The 20,872-nt window shown below is 40.7% G+C and overlaps 1 protein-coding gene across 2 annotated transcripts; it reads left to right on the top strand.

The window, feature by feature from the left end:
• Window positions 1-555: 555 nt before the first annotated feature.
• LOC149305666 (F-box only protein 32-like) lies at window positions 556-9,602 on the top strand. 2 transcript variants are annotated; one of them, XM_089477332.1, is made up of 9 exons: window positions 556-668; window positions 3,392-3,501; window positions 3,900-3,949; window positions 4,047-4,139; window positions 6,823-6,916; window positions 7,087-7,271; window positions 8,222-8,404; window positions 8,948-9,091; window positions 9,513-9,602. In XM_089477332.1, the coding sequence occupies exons 1-9, from the start codon at window positions 556-558 to the stop codon at window positions 9,600-9,602; spliced, it is 1,062 nt and encodes a 353-aa protein (XP_089333458.1). The 2 variants fall into 2 exon arrangements, with proteins under 2 accessions (XP_089333458.1, XP_089333459.1); XM_089477333.1 differs by lacking the exons at window positions 6,823-6,916; window positions 7,087-7,271.
• Window positions 9,603-20,872: the final 11,270 nt, after the last annotated feature.

Below are 20,872 nucleotides of genomic sequence, written 5' to 3'. Positions count from 1 at the left end.
TCCTTTAACTGAGCCACAAGGTAAAAAGCGGCTTCATCGAGTCCATTAATGCCCCTGTGTAGGTGGTAGTAGTAGGTACAGGAGTTTTTTGCCCCATCACACAGGCAGATCATCTGATACTGTGATTGCATGGCTGTTTACAGCACTTAGCTTGTGCTGGTCAGCTGGACAAGGGTTAAAGTTTCCATTCTATTAAAACCCCCATAGTGTTCACTGCCCAGTAACCCAAGCAGGTGTTGGATGGGGGGGGGGTATTTTCACCTCCAGGGGTAGATCCAGTGTGACAGTGCAGCAGCTGCTGCTCTCAGGACAGGGATCGGGGGGTTGAATTTCCACTCGGAATTTTGCAATAACAAAGATCTGGAGTTATAAACAAAGCCACGTGCCTGGCCGGAGGCGGAGTCCTCATCACTTCCGGCAACAAAGCCAGCTCTATAAATAATGCAGCAGCAGCCGCGAGTAGCCAGAAACACAACAATACAAAGACAGGGGCAGGTGGCGCAATTAACCCAGCAAAGGATCTGAGCTTTACCCTCTTACCCATCTCATACCCAGATGCCTTTCCTAGGACAGGACTGGAGGTCCCCTGGCCAGAGCTGGGTGAAAACAGGGGATGGCTGGAAAAGGTTTCTGGATGAGCAAAGCAACTTTGTCGGTGACATCAGCAGGTGAGTTCCTGCCGATGACGTTTTTCTGTTTTTGTTTTTTTTTGGGGGGGGTGATGCTTAAAGCCCCCTCTGGCAAAGAAGGGTTAAACATGGTGCAGCAGCTGTATGGGCATCCATGGGGATGAGCCTAAAGCTCTGTGTGGGTGTTAATGAGTTAATGTACAAGGTGGAATGTGTTCAATTGGGCTTTGGCACCGCAGAGGTTAATGATTACCTGGTCTATAAGCGTTCTTATACATTGTAGCAAGCTGGATAATAGCAGTGACTGTACTGGTGCCTGAGATCAAGTCTGCATAGACCTTCAAGGCTATATATATATATATATATATATATATATATAATTACAATGTGTGTGCATCCTGGGTCTGCTGTCACCCAGGGCCCCTCCTGCCTGGACATGATCGGAAGGCAGAATGTAAACAGCCCCTTGGCTCCCGGAGCTTTGGAGATACAGAGATCCTTCTGCATTTCGCCTGGAGTCCAGCAGAGGGCGCTGTGGGGATTTAGATCTATAGATCCCTGGCATTGGCTCTGCTCCAATTGCTGGCTTCACTGCTTTGGATGCTTTCTGCATTGTCTGTATTTAATGTTGTTGTTGAAGCAAAATAATACGGCTGCTGTTGGCATTTAGGAAATATGTAATTGGCTTTGTGTGTCTAAATATACATTTTAATGCAGCAGCATATGTATAGGACAAATCCTGTTACACTGTAGCAGCTTCACATGTCTCAAAACATTGGTAAAAAATGCATGGCTCTTGTTGTTGTTGAAAAGTAAATCATTGTTTCATAAATGATTGGAACTTTATTAGTAAATGAATATATAAAATAAGTAGATTTGCCAGCACTTCTGGCTGCCCACCATCAGTACCCCTCTCCCTATAACCCTGTTTGTAAATCCCTCTATATGCTGAGTAATGGTGGTCTTCTACCCCCCCTTCTAAAGCTGTTAAGACTCTAAAGGCGCTGTTCCACTTAGACAAATCCTTAGTTGCCCTGTCTAGTATGTTAAGCAAACTCTGCAGATCTGTCATCTTATTATGTTCTCTGGAGGTTTAATTGCTATGTCAATAACCTATTACTGCCTACTTTTGTGTCGCATGTTTCCAATGTGACATTTTAGTTACAGTAGTGTTAAATTCAGCAGAGTAGGTGGAACGAGTTTTTTTTTTTTTTTTTTTGGTGATATGAGAGCGTTTTCCGGTACAGATCTCCGTGGATGGCGCTCTTGTGACTTCTGTGTCACGTTCATTCAGACCGACAACAAAAACTATTTTTAGCCGGCCTTCTGTGTTCTCGTGTAACAAAAGTATCATCTAGCCAGAGGCTCATTGTGACCGGCAGCTAACGTGTTGGTAACCGGCAACCAAAACAAATTGTTTACTCGTTTGATTTTTTTTTTTTAACCTTTTCAGTGCCTGCCAGAATAGTAATGCGTGGATTGTCAGGAGGCCTGTGCAAAATAAAAAAAAAAATTAAAAAAAAGTGATCTGGCAGTCCTTGACCTCTGACAGCCACATGGTTCCTTTTATCTGTGCCAAGCATGGTGACCACTGGTGGCCCTAACTGTCGGGAGAGTCTACGGGCTGGCTTAACCCTTTCAATGCCCAATCGAAGCAGTGCGTGGCTCGCTTCTCCCACTTATAAAGCAATCATTTTCGGAAGGTTAATGATTTCCCATTTTGTGTTGCATAACCTATTGTATAACCGAACACCTTCGGCTCCACGGCGAAGCGCTGTCCTTGACAGACGGGTCACGTTGTGTTTTTGTGCTGTTCTCGGTTCTAATTTTGTACGCGATGTGTCGTAACGAGCGCCGGCTGGAAGCCACTCTTAACCTCCTTCTTAATGTAAACAATACAGAATGTTCTGCGCGGTGTTTATAATGTCTAGCTGGGGCCCTGATCTGTGTCAGGCGAGTTACAATAAGCTGCATGGATCGTTCACAAGAACTTTTTTTCTTTTATCTTTGACAGAATGTATACATTTTTTAAATTGATCATGCTGCTAAGCAATAGCTCAGTGTGGATGTCATAGGACTAAAACTCCCAGCGTGCACTGGTCGCAGCCGAACACCGTTAACTTTTATTATGTTAACGGTTCATACTTGACTTGCAACAAAACTCCCACCATTCTTGGCCAGGCTGAGAATTGGGGACCAGTACCGGGTAGTTGGCCACAGCCTGATGACTTCCTATATACTTTCCATGAAACCGTCTAGCGCTTTGTGTGACCGTATGGGTCCTTTAACCAGCGCAGATGTCCCGATTGCCTTGTATTAAACCCGTAATCACACGTTATTATTTATTCTTGGATCTCCAGTATGATGAGGCAGGTCCTACGAGGGCGCAGTTTAGGGGACCTGTACCCAAATCTGTTTGATATTTCATTTGCGCGTCTAGTTACACCATCTGTTATAATTAAATGTATACAATAACCGGCCCTTACCCAGACCCGGCACCCGTATTTTCGGTGGATATAGTTACGCCAGAACACCAAGCATTTAACAAGTCTATTCCATAATTTAGTCTAAAAGAATCATTAAACAGGGGTGTTTTTTATCTAATAAGCTTTGGTTCATAGGAAAGAAAACTAGTAGTGGGTACATTGGTTTGCCTTCCAGGGGAGACTTGCTTTATATGGTGTATGATTGGATGTCGTGTATATATTTGTTCTCTAATGTGTTTTTGTTTGGTTTTTTTTTGTCATATTTTTTCTGTCTAGTTATTGCAACGTGGATAACAATAAGGAAAATCTCTTCAATAATCTGAATTATGATGTCGCTGCTAAGAAAAGGAGGAAGGACCTGCTGAATAACAACACAAAGATACAATGTAAGGTGATCCTCAGGCAAACTCTTTTACTGAGTCGCTGTCAATGTATCGAGTGATGTTCAGGAGAGAAGATTAATATTTTCAGCGAAGTCTAAGACTTATATGTATAATATTATATGTAAAATATATACCATAGAATTTTTTATTTTTTTTTATATTATTCAGAAGCCTCGATCATTATACGTCTTTGTTTAATCAGTTTTGACATTTGACTCCATCCAAACCTCTGTGTACAGTTTCATAATAAAAAAAACAATATCATGTATTCTCTGCTGCTAAACAAAACGGAATCGCCTCAAGTCGATGCGAATGAATGTTCCAAATGCTTGTAGAGAAGTATTTTCTGTGTCCTCGCCTCCTATCCGGCCCGTCTTTTAAATTGTAACTTTATCTTATAGATCAGCATCAAGAGAAATGGATCTATGTGCACAAAGGCAGTACGAAAGAGGTAAGACATTTGAATGAACTCAATTTTATGTGTCTCACACACTAGTACAACCTGCTTGTTAGAGATGGTTATTGATATAAATTCTTTGCGTTTCCAGAGGCACGGTTACTGTACCCTCGGTGAAGCCTTCAATCGCTTAGACTTCTCAAGCGCTATCCTGGACGCTCGCCGGTTTAACTACGTCGTCAGAGTGAGTATTCGAAATTTCAATCTCTGTGTAGGGTGACCTAAGCAGCAACCTAGGTCCCCAGGCTAGTAGCGGCAGCATCATGGAGTATTTTTCTGTATTAGCCAAGTGCATGCAAGAAGTACGTTCTGAACATAGACCGACATCGAGGGTCCCGCGAGGCTTCAAGATGATTTACTACAACGGCCAATGGCTGGCTAGTTATGAAGATAAACAAACCAAATAAATCCGATTTTAATTTCTACGAGCAATATAAATATTTTGATTTTTATTTTGGCAGGCCAGTGAATTATGATTTGCAAGTTGTCTTTTATGCTGCTATAAGAAACAAATAAAATCACAAAACAGCTAGACTCTGAAACGCATCAAACAATAATCCCATAAGCTTTTGGCTAGAAGAAGCCAAACACATTAAAAGTCTCCTTCGCTATTATAAATTGTCCTATAATCCTCAATACCCCATATGTCCTTTTTTTTCTTTTTCTTCTTTTTCTTTATTTTCTTTTTTATTTTTTTTTATTTTTTTTTTTTTATTCTCTACCAACGGCAGGGAATTTGGCATTTCAGCGTTAAGCAAATTCCTGCAACTTTTTTTTTTTTTTCTTTTTCTGGAAAACATCTGTGAACTCAGACACAAACTAATCATCATTCTGATTTAGTCCTAGTGTGTGTTGGCTGCTGAAGTGCAGATGATTGATAACCGTTCTGCTGCTCTTTTTAAATACAGCAGATAATTTCCAAACTGACAGCTGGTGTTAAAGCCAACACCCCCCCCCCCCCAAAAAAAATATATTAAGTATTGTTGAAACAGATCTAAAAACCTGGATGTGTCCTCCGCATCAAATGAGTTGATGGGGTAATCTATCACTGTGCGCCTGGAAATCTCAGGATAATAATTAATATTCACACTTTGTCCTGGTTTTAACTTCCCGGTAGAGCTCTGTTCCCTGCCGAGATTCCTATTGACCTCTTTGCAAGCAGTTCAGAAGATGGCTTATTTAAAAAGCAAAACAAAGCTCTCTCCCATCTTAATGGGTCATTTAAGAAAACTACTTTGACATTATCGTGTCCTGGTGTATTTGTGTTTTTTTGTTTTTTTTTTGTTATATAATGTCATTTAATTATTTTTGTAAATTTTTATATACACTTTTTAAATGTTTTATTTATTTACAAATGCCCTCTCATTAGTTTAACATACCCCGAGGTTCTAAGTATAGAAAGTAGCGGTCTAACATCTTGGCGGCCTTTTTAGATCTATTGGTGGAAGATGACCTGTTTTCAGGTTTCACTGGCCCCAATAAAAAAACAAAAGGAAAAACAAAGCAGGATGCTCTTGAATGTCTACCCAGGGGTTAAATGTTACTAGTTCAATTCTGTGGCCAAATATATTGGGGTTTTTTTCTGGTCTTAATAACCATCCCAACAGCTGCCCTAGCTCTCTGAGGTATCATCAGTGTGGGACTCCTTGACTCAGGATCATGTCTACGTTAAATGTTAAGGCTCTTTATTTCCTCCTGGAAAACTAAAACTTTTAGTAATGTTGCAGGTGGCTTAAATATTACATGGACTATACATCCACACTTCCATGGACAGTAACTAGTCAAAAACATTGTAACAGGTGCCGCATATAATGACGCTGAATAAGAACATAGTGTTTCCGGCCATCCCTCTTACATTACTCTTCGTCTCAAGGTTTCACCTTTGCGTCCAGGAACAGGTTAACAGAAGTTTACACATCACGCATACTCATGGGGTAGATTATCACATGATCTGTGACAACATGTAACCCAAGAGCGGATAAGAATGTTATTGCCCAACGGAACTTGTTGAGTCACTGCTGGGTATGACTCCGGGGAATGTTCTTGCGGACGGTTCTAATGATTCCAGCTGCCCGGATAAGAATAACTTTCCGTGGTGGTTTTGTGTTTCCCTTGGGACGGTTGACATAATCAGGGGACAGAAAACAATCTTTAAAAAAAAAAAACAAACAAAAAAAAACAACTTATAAACATATCTTGCCGTAAACCTGCTCTTGCATAATTCTTTTGTTTTATCTATGGGATTTAATAAAATTGTGCTTCGATAATGTTGCTAATTTTTGGCTGTTTTATTTCTTTTGTGTCCCCGGTACCGCTTACAGGTGCAAAAACAAAAATCCTGCCATGAAACGCATAATGATAAATCAGATACATTTTTTTCCCTTAAATTATCCGATATGTACAGATTTATTTTACTGAAGGTGGCAAAACCAGGTTAATTTTGAATAAGAACCATTTAACTCCTAAAGTATCGTTTGATGGGGGAGAAGTCAAATTCGGCATTGGCTTACATGGGTTAAAGAAGAGTAATCTCTGATTCATTTATATATATATAATATTATTATTATTTTTTTTCTTTTTCTTTAATCGCCTTTTATTTTCATGATGTGCTTCTACACCAGCACGCTTGCTTTAAAGCTAAGCTCTCGCTTATTAGTTTGCCTAAACCTGTGAAAGTCTCACATTTTTTAAGACAAGAATTGAAATGTGGTCTCTGCAAACAGTGACTTCATCCTAGAAGTGTTCTTTTATAAAAACACACGTGTGATGACTTAATGTCTTGTGCGATCGCGTCTATTTCAACCGTATAACTTGCGCTCTATGAGAGCCTTTGAAAAGTGTAACTGCAAGCTCTTCCTTCTTTCCAGCTTCTGGAGCTGATTGCTAAATCCCAGCTTACGTCCCTAAGTGGAATTGCCCAGAAAAATTATATGAATATTTTGGAAAAAGTGGTTCAAAAAGGTAAGGATATTTTTTTTTTTTTTTTTTTTTTTTTTTTTTTTTTTTTACACATTGATTTTGTAAGACAGGTTGTTCCATGATCCCTTTTTAGTTCCGATAACCCATGTCAGATGAGTGCCAGGTACCCGGTGGCACCTGTTTTTTTTAATGTTTCCTCTTCTATTCTTTAGTCCTTGAAGATCAGCAAAATATTCGTCTGATTAAAGAATTGCTTCAGACCCTCTACACCTCCTTGTGCACCCTGGTCCAAAGGGTAGGCAAGTCCGTGCTGGTTGGAAATATTAACTTCTGGGTGTATAGAATGGAGACGATTCTTGACTGGCAGCAACAGCTGAACAATATCCAGATCACGAGGGTAAGAACAAATCCAACGGGGATACAGAGATCAAATGTTTTAATTGCCATCAATGCACTACGGTGATCTAAAAATTCTAGCCAGAACGTTAGCATATTAATTAGTGGCGAGCACATCGCGTTCCCTATTTTAGGGTCTATATTTATAAACCAAGCTGTATTTTCAACTAGACCTTTGGCTGCTAAGGTGGATAAACCTAGGCTGGGAGGAAATATTCTGATATGCGCTGCTGTTAAAAACAATGACATTTCTGGCTGTAACATAATTACGAAAGGGCTTTCTAACCATCAATTAGCCTTTTAAACTTGGATTAGCTAACCCAACGGGCCATTGGAGCACAGGAGTGATGGGAGCGATAAAGGGCCATTGGAGCACAGGAGTGATGGGAGCGATAAAGGGCCATTGGAGCACAGGAGTGATGGGAGCGATAAAGGGCCATTGGAGCACAGGAGTGATGAGAGTGATAAAGGGCCATTGGAGCACAGGAGTGATAAAGGGCCATTGGAGCACAGGAGTGATGAGAGTGATAAAGGGCCATTGGAGCACAGGAGTGATGAGAGTGATAAAGGGCCATTGGAGCACAGGAGTGATGGGCCTCTGTACACCTATGAAGAGATTCCATTAAAAATTGGCAATTTCCTGCTACAATAGTCACTTACATTAACCCTGTCTGCGCTGGATTTCTGATCCATTGTATTTTAATGGACAAAACGTGTTTTTGTATTTTTTTTTGTTTGTTTTTTTTTTTTTTTCTTTCATAAACCAGGACACTTTTATGTCGCCCAAAGCCTGGCAGTTTTATGTTAATGTTTTTAAAAGGGCTGTGATTGGGTGAACCATGGCACAGGATAGATCCAAGACTTGTAGATTTAAGACCCTAACAAATCCGTCTTGCAGCCTGTACTCTGCTTTCTTCAGAAGTTAAGAGGTTTTATTTTTTTCGTCTTTAGCCCGACCTGAAAGGAATGACCTTGACGGATTTGCCGTTGTGCCTTCAACTAAACATCATGCAGAGGTTAACGGATGGGAGAGACATCGTGTGCCTCGGCCAGGTGTCGTCGGATTTACAAGTGCTCGGTGACGACCGCGTGTTGTGGAAAAAGCTTTGCCAGTATCACTTTACAGAACGGCAGGTAAGCTAATACGGGTCTGCACAGAATATGCAGGACTTTTAACCGTTCGTTAGCTGCAGGGCCGGCCGAAGACTTAACGCCGCCTGGGGCGAAGTTTAAAATGCCGCCCCCCGCCGACGCCGGGGGGGGCGGCATTATCTACCCCCCACCGGTACTTACCCTTAAACAGTCCTGCGGCGAGTCTCCCTGTGCTGCCACGGTGCCGGCTTGTAATGCTGAGCGCCGGAAATTCACGTCACTTCCGGCGCTCTGCATTACAAGCCGGCACGGAGACCGAACAGGGAAACTCGCCGCAGAGGAGAGAGAGAGAGGGGCGCCCAGCGGGTAAGCGAAAACCACTCGGTGCCACTCTCTCTCTCCTCCGCTTCAAAAAAAACAAAAAAAAACCCGCTTGGGGCGGCAAAGTGCCGCCCCTTCTGAAGTGCCGCCTGGGGCAATTGCCCCAGTCGGCTCCATTGTAGGGCCGGCCCTGGTTAGCTGTCTCGGGTGATAGGATTTTGAGTTCTACACCCAAAGACACGGAGATTTTTATTTATTTTTTAGATTCGAAAGAGGCTTATCCTGTCTGACAAGGGGCAGCTGGACTGGAAGAAGATGTACTTCAAGCTGGTACGATGTTACCCCAGGAGAGAACAATATGGAGGCACGCTACAGCTCTGCCGGCACTGTCACATTCTGTCTTGGAAAGTAAGGCAGTCTTCTCGTGTAATAAACCCCATTATCACACAGTCCTTCCTTCCTATTGTACAGTTCTTGATTTAAATATTGAAGGGCACCATCCACAGTCAGCATAGTCCTCTTTCAGCTGTGATGTCTTTTAATCCAAAGGTTGGCTCGTTTGTCTTGAGTAAAGAAGCCTGTTGAATCTCATTGAGGCTGATTTCAGCGTGTTTAAAATGTGTAGTATAAAGAGGTGCGAGTATTCTTGGTGACTTAACCCACCTGCTATCCAAGTTTTAGTTTTAAATAATAGGTGGTGCTTCTAATCCAGAATACCTGAATAACCTCATGCTGCTTGACCTTGGTGTAGAATACCCTATTCCATTGTTGGCTTTGTGTTTAGGTTTCTTGTACCACCCAAACCAATCTCGACATTGTTTGATTTCAGGGTACGGAGCACCCCTGCACGGCCAACAATCCGGAGAGCTTCCTGGTCTCCCTCTCCCCGCAAGACTTCATCAACCTGTTCAGATTCTGATGATGAAACCCCTCGATTTGTGAGAACTTGGTTGGATTCCGGTGGGACGCGCTCTTTCCAGACTGAGTCTGATGACTTTGCTTTTGTAAATATTGTAAATGTTACTAATGACTGCGAGTCTCGAAAGGTTGGGCCATGGAATTGGATTATTGGCAAGACTGTCTGATAAAGAAGCCTATATCTGTGGAATGGTGGGGTTTTTTTTTGTGTTTTTTTTTTTACAAGGAGGACTTGATGGACCTTGGTCTTCTCAAAAGGACAAGCCAGGTTTCACAGCGAATGTGTAAACGACACATAGAAATGTGGTTCTTAAGGATATTATTCTGCATGAACAAGAAAGCCAAGTTAACAAACTGACTGGGAAATGACTGAAGTATTCATAGTCTTTACGAAAAGGCTATTTGCTTTTGCTGAAGCTGTTAATATCTGTTTGTTTTTGTTTTTTATATATTGTATTGGTCTTTTGTACTCTATCCATTGACTTGCTTTCACTCGTTTCTACCTCTTACACCGAAAACGCTTTGAGGTACCTTTTTATGTACCAGGACATACCGTGTCTGTCATGTTAAGCTGCCTGAAAGCATTTGCTTAAAGTTTTTTTTTTTTTTTTTTTTTTGGTTTTTGTTTTTTTTTTCTCAATTTTCTATGATTAGCACGTTACAGAAAATGGAATACAGGGTACGGAGCTGTAATTGATGATAAAGTACTGACCCCCATCTCTGAATTAAGTTGTCTAGGTGAACAGAGCACTTATATTCATGTAATATTTTTTTTCTATAGATAAAATATATATCTATATCCATTACGAAATAACCAAGGAAATATTTACAAAAACTTTTTTTTTTTCTTGAAATGTAGAGGGGATGCCACTGGAAATATACAATTCTACAGATTTGAAATACATGAAATAATGTGTATTTTTCAGTTCACATGGAATGGTTGGTTGTTTGTTTGAGAAGTGAATTCATATTATTGTACTTGCCATTTTTCACTGATTTTTACCAATTGGTAAAGCTCTGTAAAATCTATTTCATGAAACTTTTCTTTCTTGCTGCTGGCTTAACAGGGTGCAGTGCAGCGAACTGCTTATAATGGCAATATATGGGTTTATTTAGAAATGTATTTTTTTTTTTATTTATTTTTTTAAAACACTGTTCATTCTTCCCTAAAGCAGGGAAAGTTGCGGTTTTAATCCAGACTATGCTTTATAAATGGCCGGCCGCAGTAAGGTTCTTCATCAGAAAGGGTTTGGTTTTTTTGGGGGGGCGGGGGGGTTTCCCTCCTTTCTTTCTTTTTGACTATACCAGAAGGAAAGACTTACTGGGCGTTGAAATTGCAAGTCTCCTATAAACTCCCATTTTGGTGAAATAAACCCAACCTTGATTTCTGATGTACACTAGTAAAGCCGATTTTATAGAACCACTAATATTAAATGGGGGGGAAAATTATTCAAGATGAGTGACTATTTAAATAAATATGTGTTATCCTATAACCTTATTTTAAACTTTTATTCTAGAACAAAAATGTAAATAATTTAGGCCATTGGCTTGGAGTTATTTTTGTTTTTCCTTTCCTGAAACTGTCTTAATTTATCACAGTGAGGAGCAGGCTATTTTAATGTACATTTTAAAGCACTTTTACCGCACAGACAATGTATCTGTTCACATGAGCACTTTAAAAAAAAAAATGTATTGTATGACTTGTGAGATGAGAGTAACTGTATATATTGATGTATGTAAGGATTGAAGATGCTTAGGGTGGATTTCTGGTCACTAATCTACACTAACTCCCAAAGCGGTGGTAAATGTTGGGGAATTTCCTTTTAATAACTGAGGTTCTATTGAAATGCAATTTTGTATTGTTTAACGTTGAATTCAGCAGCCTTTTATGTGCATTCCTGCCTAGTTCCATGTTAGGCTTGGTTTTGCCAAGTCTAGACTGGATAAAAAAAAATTGTGTTAAGGCTCTGGGCTAAACATTAATGATATGCCTAAATTCTAAGAAGGCATTGATGATGGCAGAAAATGGCCTGGCCATTGTCAACATGTGGTCTTACCACCAAAAGCTGCTAATGGAATGGTCCAGTAAACAGGAGCATTCCATTTGTTACAGCAATGAGATCAGTCTTGATGCTTTGGGACAGAATATCTTTATGTTCTACATACAGCCCTGGTAAGCAGATGGTTTCTCTTAAATAGAATAATGAAGAGTTTTTGTTAGCTCAAAGACCATCCATGGTATGACAACTGATGGTGTGCTCCTCAAGGCCACACCATCCACCAAACCCAGCTTCTTCTTGCAGAATTGAGCTTGAAATACTATCCATTTCGTAAATGTTGAGTTTTTGCAGCCTCAATGTCAAGTTGCTTGCAGCGAGTATGTAGACCACAACTTTGACTTTGGGTCATATTCCACAAGGTAAAATACTGGGGCAAAAATGCTTTAATCCAGAAACATTCCATTGGGATGTGTGAATGTTCCTCTCGTAGGACATTGCCCCAGTGTTGTTAGTGTGGCCTTGATGTGTTCTTTCACATGTAGATGGATATAAAGTGGTTTTTGCATATAGTTGGCCGTCATGTGGCTTGGGCATATCTAGGAACTTGCTGGGTTTCACCTGTAGTCCCTTCTGGTTAGTTTGTTAAAGCTTGCGATGTCTTACCCAGACTTATGAAGTGTGTGTGCATCTTTGTGTTTAAACAGTAGATAAAGTGTTTAGAATGGCAGTCATGGACCACAGCAACTCCTTTATACCCAAACCAATCACAACTTATGCCTTCTTATTTTGAATTGGGTGTATATTCTTAACCATGGGGAGTCCTAGTTTGGTGGCCTTCCTTGGTCCTAGCCTTACCGTAACATTTAAACCATTGTAACGCCCTTCTGTCTATTGTACAGGCGCCTGAATGTAACGAGTTGGGTTTTACTGTGTAGCATCATAGTGACTTAAACCAGACTTTCTCAGTCTCCATCTTCATGCCTCCTCCTCACCAATATGGGTTTCTGTTTCTCCCCATTAGAGATTAGCACGGCTCTTTATTGCCGGTCTGACAAGTCAAACAAATGTGGGGGGCAAAAACAAATTGAGGAATGTGTTGTTTTTTTTTTTTTGTTGTTTTTTTCTTTTTTTTTTTTTTCTTTTCTTTTTTTTATACGAGGAGAAAGAGGCCCCATCCTAAGCTGGTGTGTTTCGCACAGGTTTTTCCTATGTTCTAAATGATCACATGCAACAATGTCTTTGTAGCTGTAACAATACAAATGTATTGACTGAATGCAAATTTCATATTTATTGTGGTTTTTTATTTTAATATAATTTGGTTAAAGATGGCACTCTTGATTTCTGTGTATCAATGGCACCAGATTTTGTGAGATACCCAAATGTTTGATAATTTCTGCTATATTCTGACTGCATTGTGTGAGTTTTGGGTTCACATTGATTTTATAACATTACAGTCCTAAGTAGACCTTTTTGTTAATTCTATATTTTTTTTTTGAACTGAAGGGAAAATCCAATGTTGGAAGCCGTTATGCTATATAACTCGTGTATTTAACCAAGATGGCTGCCGATATGTTGAAATTGTAGTTAAGATAGGCAGAAACTTTAATATTAAAGGCACGGTCTTGTCAACAATTAGTTTAGTGCTATGAGAACGCATTGGGAGTGAATAACCACCCTTTGAAATGTTTTGCAATAGAAACCATGGGGGATTCCTAAAATAAATGTGTTGACATCACCAGACATGGCAGTGTTTTTACATTTAAAGAAAAGTCATAGCTGCCTACAAAATGCACGGATCAATGATAAGAAAGGTTAGCAAACTTATTTGATTTTTTTTTTTTTTTTTTTTTAAATAAAAAAACAAATAATAATCTCCGTGGAGATTGGAGTTTCTCCCAAACTGGCCCTCAATCCCAGTGTGTGTGTGTGTGTGTGTGTGTATATATATATATATATATATATATATATATATATATATATATATATATATATATATATATACAAAAATCACAAGTCTTTCCGGCTGCATAGGACACACCGTGATGGGGTTGAGTTCGCACTGACTTTGTACTTCGGTATAATTGGTTTTCGAGACCGTTTTGTTTGTTTGTATTAGAAAGGACCAGAGAATTATCCATACACCATGATCTGTGAATTCTTTTTTTTTTTTTTTTTTTTTTTTTTTTTACTGAATGCATTCATACTCCACAATAAAAGTATTGATACCAGCTTCCCTAGTTGTTTTTTGTCCTTTCTTTTGTTTGCTTATTTCAATTTGTAACTTTTTTTAGGAATAATTTTTTTTTTTCCCCCTTTTTTCTTTTCAGCTGAGGTGTACTACCTCCTGCTAGCAGCGTTGCACATCGTAGAAACTGCTGCGTTTAGTTATTCCTAGATAGCGAGACGTTTCGCTAGTTCTTCTGTGTTTACTACATATTGTCTTCTTGGGAAGAGCAGGTAGGATCAATGGGTGAACACAGGAGGGATTAGTCCACCATATAGGATCCACCAAGTTGTTCAAGCTTGAAGTCCTTGAATTCAGGTGGAGTAATGCGGTGTCATTAACCGCAGGCAGTGTTACAACAGAGTTGGCACAGGTTTTAGGTACATATCTCATAGTGGTAATTTATTATAAGATATATATATATACGGTGTATGTGCATTGCTTATAAAGTTAATGTGCATATCCAAAAATCCATCCAACTCTAGGGAGATTTTTTTTTATACTATTCTACTAATCATTGCCAGGGGCAACAAGCCTGTGGTTAGTGGGGCCTGGGTGCAGTTACTCACTCTAGCACCATATGCCTGTTCCCTCCATTTGCATCACACCACTAACCATACACTCACCCTGTCACTATATACGCGCACGCACACACGCTAACGTCATGCAATGAAGACCTCCATAGAATAAAGTGTCACGGATCCGGTTAGTTGCAGCCTTTGGTCGAATTTCATATAATGAAAACCAGAAAATACACACCTAAATGTGCTTTTCCTCCTTTATTGATGTGAAATAAAGTTGATTAACGTGTCATAAAATAGCTAGTGCGGTGGGCCAATTCCTGACAGGAATGCGGTGAATGCACTTGTATATTTTATATAAAACCCTTCATAAAGCGGTAAATAAAATTGTGGAAGGAGACGGTTACATTTTAATTCTAACAATTCAGTTTCTTCGCTTCACTCGTCACAATCTGAATTGCTGTAAATATGTTTTTTCCTTAAATGTATAAAATTCTCAAGCATTTTGATTTATATTTCCATATACATTCTTATTATGTATTTTCTTATTATTTTTATTCTTTTATAGTATACCGGTACCGTCTGTAGAAGAAAAGACTAATGTCCAAGATGTTTTTGGTAAGGCAGAGTCTAGGTGGCTAAGTCTAGACGGTGGTAAAAGCCGGAAACGACTTAAATGATATATTAAGCTAAAAAATATCCATAGACACAACAATTTGCCACAAACATAAAATGGGATGGAACGCAAAACTGGTCGTGGGAATTCTAAATTACCGGAGACACGGAGGTGTAATAAACCAAAAGAATATTTGTATTGTATGATCACCCATCCAGGCACCGCGTCAGACCTGATGGATAGAAATGTAGCACCTATAGACCAAGGCGCGAGAGCCTCTCGTTGGGGCGCAAATATGTATATATAAATGAGCCAATGTCTCGGACCCCTCCTGAGATCCTCGTGTATCCCATTCTCTAAATATGAAGGTTGGGGCAGGTTAGTAGAATATCAAGATACCGAATCGGTCCTTGTGCTCTTACCCTGATATTTGTTCCGAAATGACCCATCGTATGCCCGGTGGGCCGCTGACCAGCAGCACCCCCCATACTGATCTGCTGCTCAAGCAGTACAGTAGTAAACGATTCTCGAAGGGCAGCTTAATATTACAGACGCACTTAATATGTTTATTCTTCTGTCAGAGATTGTGTACATTGTAAGGCTAACGGGCAGCTGTGTATTATAAACATAATAGGTCCAAGTTGCTTGCTGTCTGTGTGTACATCTGCCTTAAACAAAGAGCCGCACAAAGCCTCCCGATAAGGTCCCCGAGTGCACTCATTACACTCAGAGGCACAACCTTGGAATATACACTATATGGACAAAAGTATTGGGACACCTGACCATTACACCAACAAGGACTTTTGTGACATTGCGTTCTAAATGCTGCATGTGCCTATTATGTGCCAGTATCTCTACTACTTCTGCTGCTGCTCCCCTTTGATTGTCCTAACTCTAGGGTGAAACATAACACCATACCTTATCTTTTCCACTAAATGATTTCAGGGCCTTGAATGTTTTGTCCCCTGAAGTCACTACACATTCAGGAGGGCGTTTTATCTTTGGGTAAGTAAAAATGAAATACTTCCTACTGTAAATTAAGGAAACAGATAACCAAACACACACACCAGGACAGGCTCTGCCACACCGACACCCAAACACACACCAGGACAGTTAAAAAAGAAAAAATGGTTCAGTACTCAACTCCCAGGAAGCTGGGTGCTAGCAGGAAAAAATGGACAGCATAAACCCTCTTGAAGTATACGAACACAGAAAAGAATCCCAGCACTCCAATCAGCTTCCAATCCTTTGGTTACTTTATTCAGAGAAAGCCAAACAAAAAAAGCAACGTTTCGGCCAAACAGGGCCTTTTGAGCTTGACAAAGGCCCTGTTTGGCTGAAACGTTGCTTTTTTTGTGCCCCTTTTGCCCTGCGTTAAGGACGGCTGCGTAGGCCCAGCCAGTCCGGTCCGGCTGCATAGGCCCAGTCAGTCCGGTCCTGACTGGGCCTATTTTAAGGTAGGGGCCTGGAGCTTCAGCTCCATCAGCCCCTACATCAATCCAGCCCTGCCACCGGGCAAGTGCCCAGTGTGCCCGATGGCCAGTCCGGGCCTGGTTCCCTGGTGTCCACTACTGAATTTACACTCAGATTTGGGGGAAACTGAAGAGGGAACTTTTTTTAAACATGCGTAAGATTCATAAAATCCAAAATTCAAGAAGGAAACATTCTCTGGGCTCCTTTGCCAGGACAGACGCCTACATGGAGTAATTTACAGTAAAGGGGCACCATGGCTTTTCTCCAATTTGCGCTTGTGAGTTCAGACCCCTTTGAAATCAGTAAGGACTGATCTAGAAACAACTAAATTCTCACTGACCTGGGGATTTGCCAAGATTCTACCCTGAAACTAGAATGTTCTCATATGTCACCAATTATTGGCATTTCAGATTATTTGGGGGTTGCCATTAACAGTACAAAAATGTATATTCTGTGTAGGGCCGAACTGGGGATGAAACGCAGCCCTGGCACTTTAAGGCCAAGTGTATCATCATGCAGCGGCGCGTATCAAGCTGATGGCCGGATCTGCGGCTTGAGCAACAGTAAGTGTATGGCACCGTTGGCCACCACGCGTTTGCCAGATAGCCGATCTAGGGCTGGTTTTAAGTAAGCATTTAGTGTATGTGGACCTGTTGCAGAGACGGTGGTAGATAAATGGGACAGCCAACCACCAGAAGCGGTAGAGGCTAACACAGTAAAGGAATTTTAACATTCATCCTATAGGCATAAAGCCATCCTGAATCTAAGACGAGACCAACGACTGATTAAGGTCTGAGTGTTTTCAACAGGGAAAACGAGCGACTAGACGGGGAGAACGGGTCTGATCTGCTGTAAAATTCTGTGTTTCCAAGACGGTATTGCTGCAGCATTTATATTATATCTCTAATAACATATATATGGGTTTTTTAAGATCAGAAAGCGAGATAGGAATGGTTAAGCATCGAACGCGTGTCCGATGTGGCTGTATGTGTAAATCAGAGCTCGACGGGTTTACTATTAATAGTTTTTATTCGGGGCCAATAAAATCTTGAATAACCCGCAGGGAATGCCGTGTTATGTAAACACAATGAATCATCGAGACTGTAAATCTTATTATTTTATGCACGTCTATGCCAGGTCATTGGCTCGCAGCCGTTTCATTGCATAACACGGGAACAGGTGAGATATTCCATGGATATGTGATTGGAATTACATGTGTGTGTAACAAGGTGTGTGACAGAGGCTGCACTTGTGATTGGTCAATTTATGGGATTCTTTGGTTAAGTCAAACACGTGGATAAGGTTTAATATAGGTCTATACATTGTGTATACGTTCTACGTACTTTCAGAACAACATGTTTCCTTGGTTAATTGTGTCACATGGTATCATAACACGAGCTTAGGGATTATAACTTTAGGTTTCAGATACTGTAATGGGTTCTGTGTCTAGTTGCATTAAATATTATAGATGCACCCAGGGACGTAACTAAAAACCACAGGGCCCTGGTGCGAAAATTACCCCGGGGGCCCCCCAACAGCTGGTCTGTGCCACCATTGCCCCCAACTAACTTGTCTGTGCCTTCTATGCCCCTTGCCCCCCCTTCCAACATACTCTGGCACACATATGTAAACACACTTACACAAATGACACACTTATTTATACTCACTAACACACACATTCATTCTAACACATACTCCATCTCACCCCACTTACACATGCATGCTCACATTCAATCATTCAAACACACAACCTCCCGCTCCTGCAGCTTGCTGTCCGGCTACTCGCACACTGTGCGGGTAGCCTCAGTTTCACCACGGGGTCACGTGACGTAACGTTACCCGATACGCCCCTGTCTCACTGTGCCAGTTTAAAATACTTTCGAAAGGGCCCATTCGACCTGGAGAAAGGCCATTTCTAAAAGATTTTGAATCAGTATGAGGAGAGAAGAACAAGGGGTCGCACCGGGCATGGGCCAGGTCGCAGTAGTTACCCCTGTAGTTACTATGTATTTTTTGCTGCTACCTTTGGTTTTTCTTCTGTCAAATAATGTATCAAAAAAATTTAAGACTGATCCAAAAAAAAAAATTATCAGTTCACAATACACTTTCTGACCTTAGGGTAAAAATGATAGCAGGTTTGTTAAATGAACCACATATCTGTTGAGGCCAACTTCTAACTCATTAGACTTGGACAATGGTGGCGCATTGATGCTCGATTGCCCTCTTCTTCTTCCCTGGATATTCTCAATCACAAAGAACATCCCATTCAATACCTTAGCCGTGGAGAAGAGGCGACTATATTTAAAATTGCAGGGTTGTCGTTTCTGCTTCTAGGTAGAATGTTTTTGTTTTGTAACTAGTGTTTATGGAAAAAAAAAAAAAAAAAAAGAGGGAAGGAAGCCACAAAATCTCAACATTTTGGCCTCTAGCGCTGGCAGGTCACATTTTCGTCGATCTTATGTTCATGATGACATCTGGACTCTGAAGAAGAGTCCCTGAGTCAAACTACGTCGTCATCTCCCATAGTCCCCAGCAGATTAGCATTTATCGGGGGGGGGGGGTTTCTCACGATCGCAGCTTTCAGTTCACATGGCAGCGAGAGACACAGAACGCTGATGTCGCGGCTTCGGAACGCGCTCGGAGATTTCAAGGATTTCTAGAACATTTTACTCGAGTTATAAAAGTCGCTGTCTATTAAATTCACAGAACATGAATGAACTAAGGTGGAAGATGCCTACAATCTGAAGAAATACTTTTTTTCCCCACTGTATCAACACTTTAAACCCTTTCTTGCCACTTGGTTATTTGCTTGGAGTAAAATGTGTTCATTAAAGCTACCTACGCTGTGACTTTTTTTGTAAATCAGTGAATTTTTAAGAATAATTTAAGTAGGGGAGCCGAGATCTTTTTGTAAAACATGAATAAGAAGTTGAGTCCTGTTCTAATATCCTCAGATTTCAAGAAGGAGACACAGTAACGCAACAACAGAAAAAGAGGTAACTTAATTGAGGAGCTGTCATCATAAAGAACGTGAGAAGAGGAAGATGAATGTATCCATAATATATAAAATAGGTCTATTCACTACAGGGATAGCGGTGGTTTCAACGTGACTTCACTATACAGTCTGAAGGTCCATCCCCAATAAGCTTCTGCCGCAGGAGGCGCTTGGCCGTCCCTGCATAGAGAATTCTCCAAAGCCTCCTTACACATTGAATTATACATTATACAGGGCGAGCCCAGCCCTTCATAATATAATATATGAAAAAACATTACATATGCTGCGGAGGCAGAGATACTGAATCTTCCCTTGTGCTGTAACCCCTTTTATCAGGTCCAAACTGGCCATCAAGAAATTTGCTAGGGACGTTATGTCATGTGAGGGTACTTAGTCCTTTGCAGTATATAGGAAACGTAAGCCCCTCTTTAATGAGCAGACCCAAAAACTTACCCCATAACACAGAGCAGGAGCCGTCTATCGGGGTCCAACACCGGGCACTAAATACAAAAACCACCTGGTTCAAGACAGCTTACTGAATATGAATGTCTCTGAACAAGAAACCACTAGAAGCCAACGAGATATGTTTGCATGACAAATATATTATTTTATTGCTCAATTCGTAGCAAAACATCAGCTTTTCTTACAAATGTAAAAGGACAGTTGCCTGAAAGCGGCTGGGGGCAAGTATAATGGCGTGTGCACGTTGGCATGTACAAGAGTTTGGCCAAACAACCCCCCTGCAAGCCTGGGGTGGGAAGCAGCAAATGCATAGTGTTGAATTCTGTAGAATCCCCCATATATTTGCAAGGGGGGGGGGTAAACAATAATTTAAAGGAGACACTTATCATATGCATTAAAGCGCGTATGATGTCGGGAGCGTCCCTTTAAGTGTGAAACGATTGTTTAGAAACCACTGTATATTGTGCCCAAATTTGTAACCAGCTGCTCAACCCCTTGTTTATAAGTTCAGATCCTAGTCTAGAACCAACATATAGTAAGCGTGTTTAACACGTGAACAAGAAATTTGTATTTTTTAATGGTTCTATAAGACATGGTTCAGTCCCCTCTGTAATTTGCAGGGAGACTCCTAGCTTAGCAGTCTGTGGCTTAACACGAGTTCACGTACAAAGTTCAAAGTGTTCCGTCTGCCTCTGAAGGTTCCGTCCCCTAATCCCCTAATCAAATATTTTAATATTGAAATTCACATTTTTTTTTTTTATGTTTAAAAAAAAACCCCAAAAAAACCCAAATGAAAAACTGCTGGTGAAATAGAGCTACTAAAGCAAAAAAATTCGGATCCATGGCCATATAAAAGTACCCTCACAGCACCAGACACACGAGTGACGTTTGGCCGCGAAACATTTAAAACATATAAATTATGCACGATGGAAACTATTGGGAACAAAGCTTCCTTTCATGTCCCGATGAATGGGAAAGGG

The sequence above is a fragment of the Sceloporus occidentalis genome, unplaced genomic scaffold (assembly GCF_023333645.1).
Source record: "Sceloporus occidentalis isolate IW3139 unplaced genomic scaffold, rSceOcc1.0.p SCAF_11, whole genome shotgun sequence".
In the NCBI taxonomy this organism is placed as follows: domain Eukaryota; kingdom Metazoa; phylum Chordata; class Lepidosauria; order Squamata; family Phrynosomatidae; genus Sceloporus; species Sceloporus occidentalis.
This window is presented reverse-complemented; position numbering and strand designations above follow the sequence as displayed.

Excerpts from the sequence above, each read along its gene's own strand:
- LOC149305666 (XM_089477332.1), top strand. The coding sequence starts at position 556 with ATGCCTTTCCTAGGACAGGACTGGAGGTCCCCTGGCCAGAGCTGGGTG. Across the intron at positions 7,272-8,221 it reads ACAATATCCAGATCACGAGG|CCCGACCTGAAAGGAATGAC; the intron begins GTAAGAACAAAT and ends TTTCGTCTTTAG. Across the intron at positions 8,405-8,947 it reads ATCACTTTACAGAACGGCAG|ATTCGAAAGAGGCTTATCCT; the intron begins GTAAGCTAATAC and ends TTTATTTTTTAG.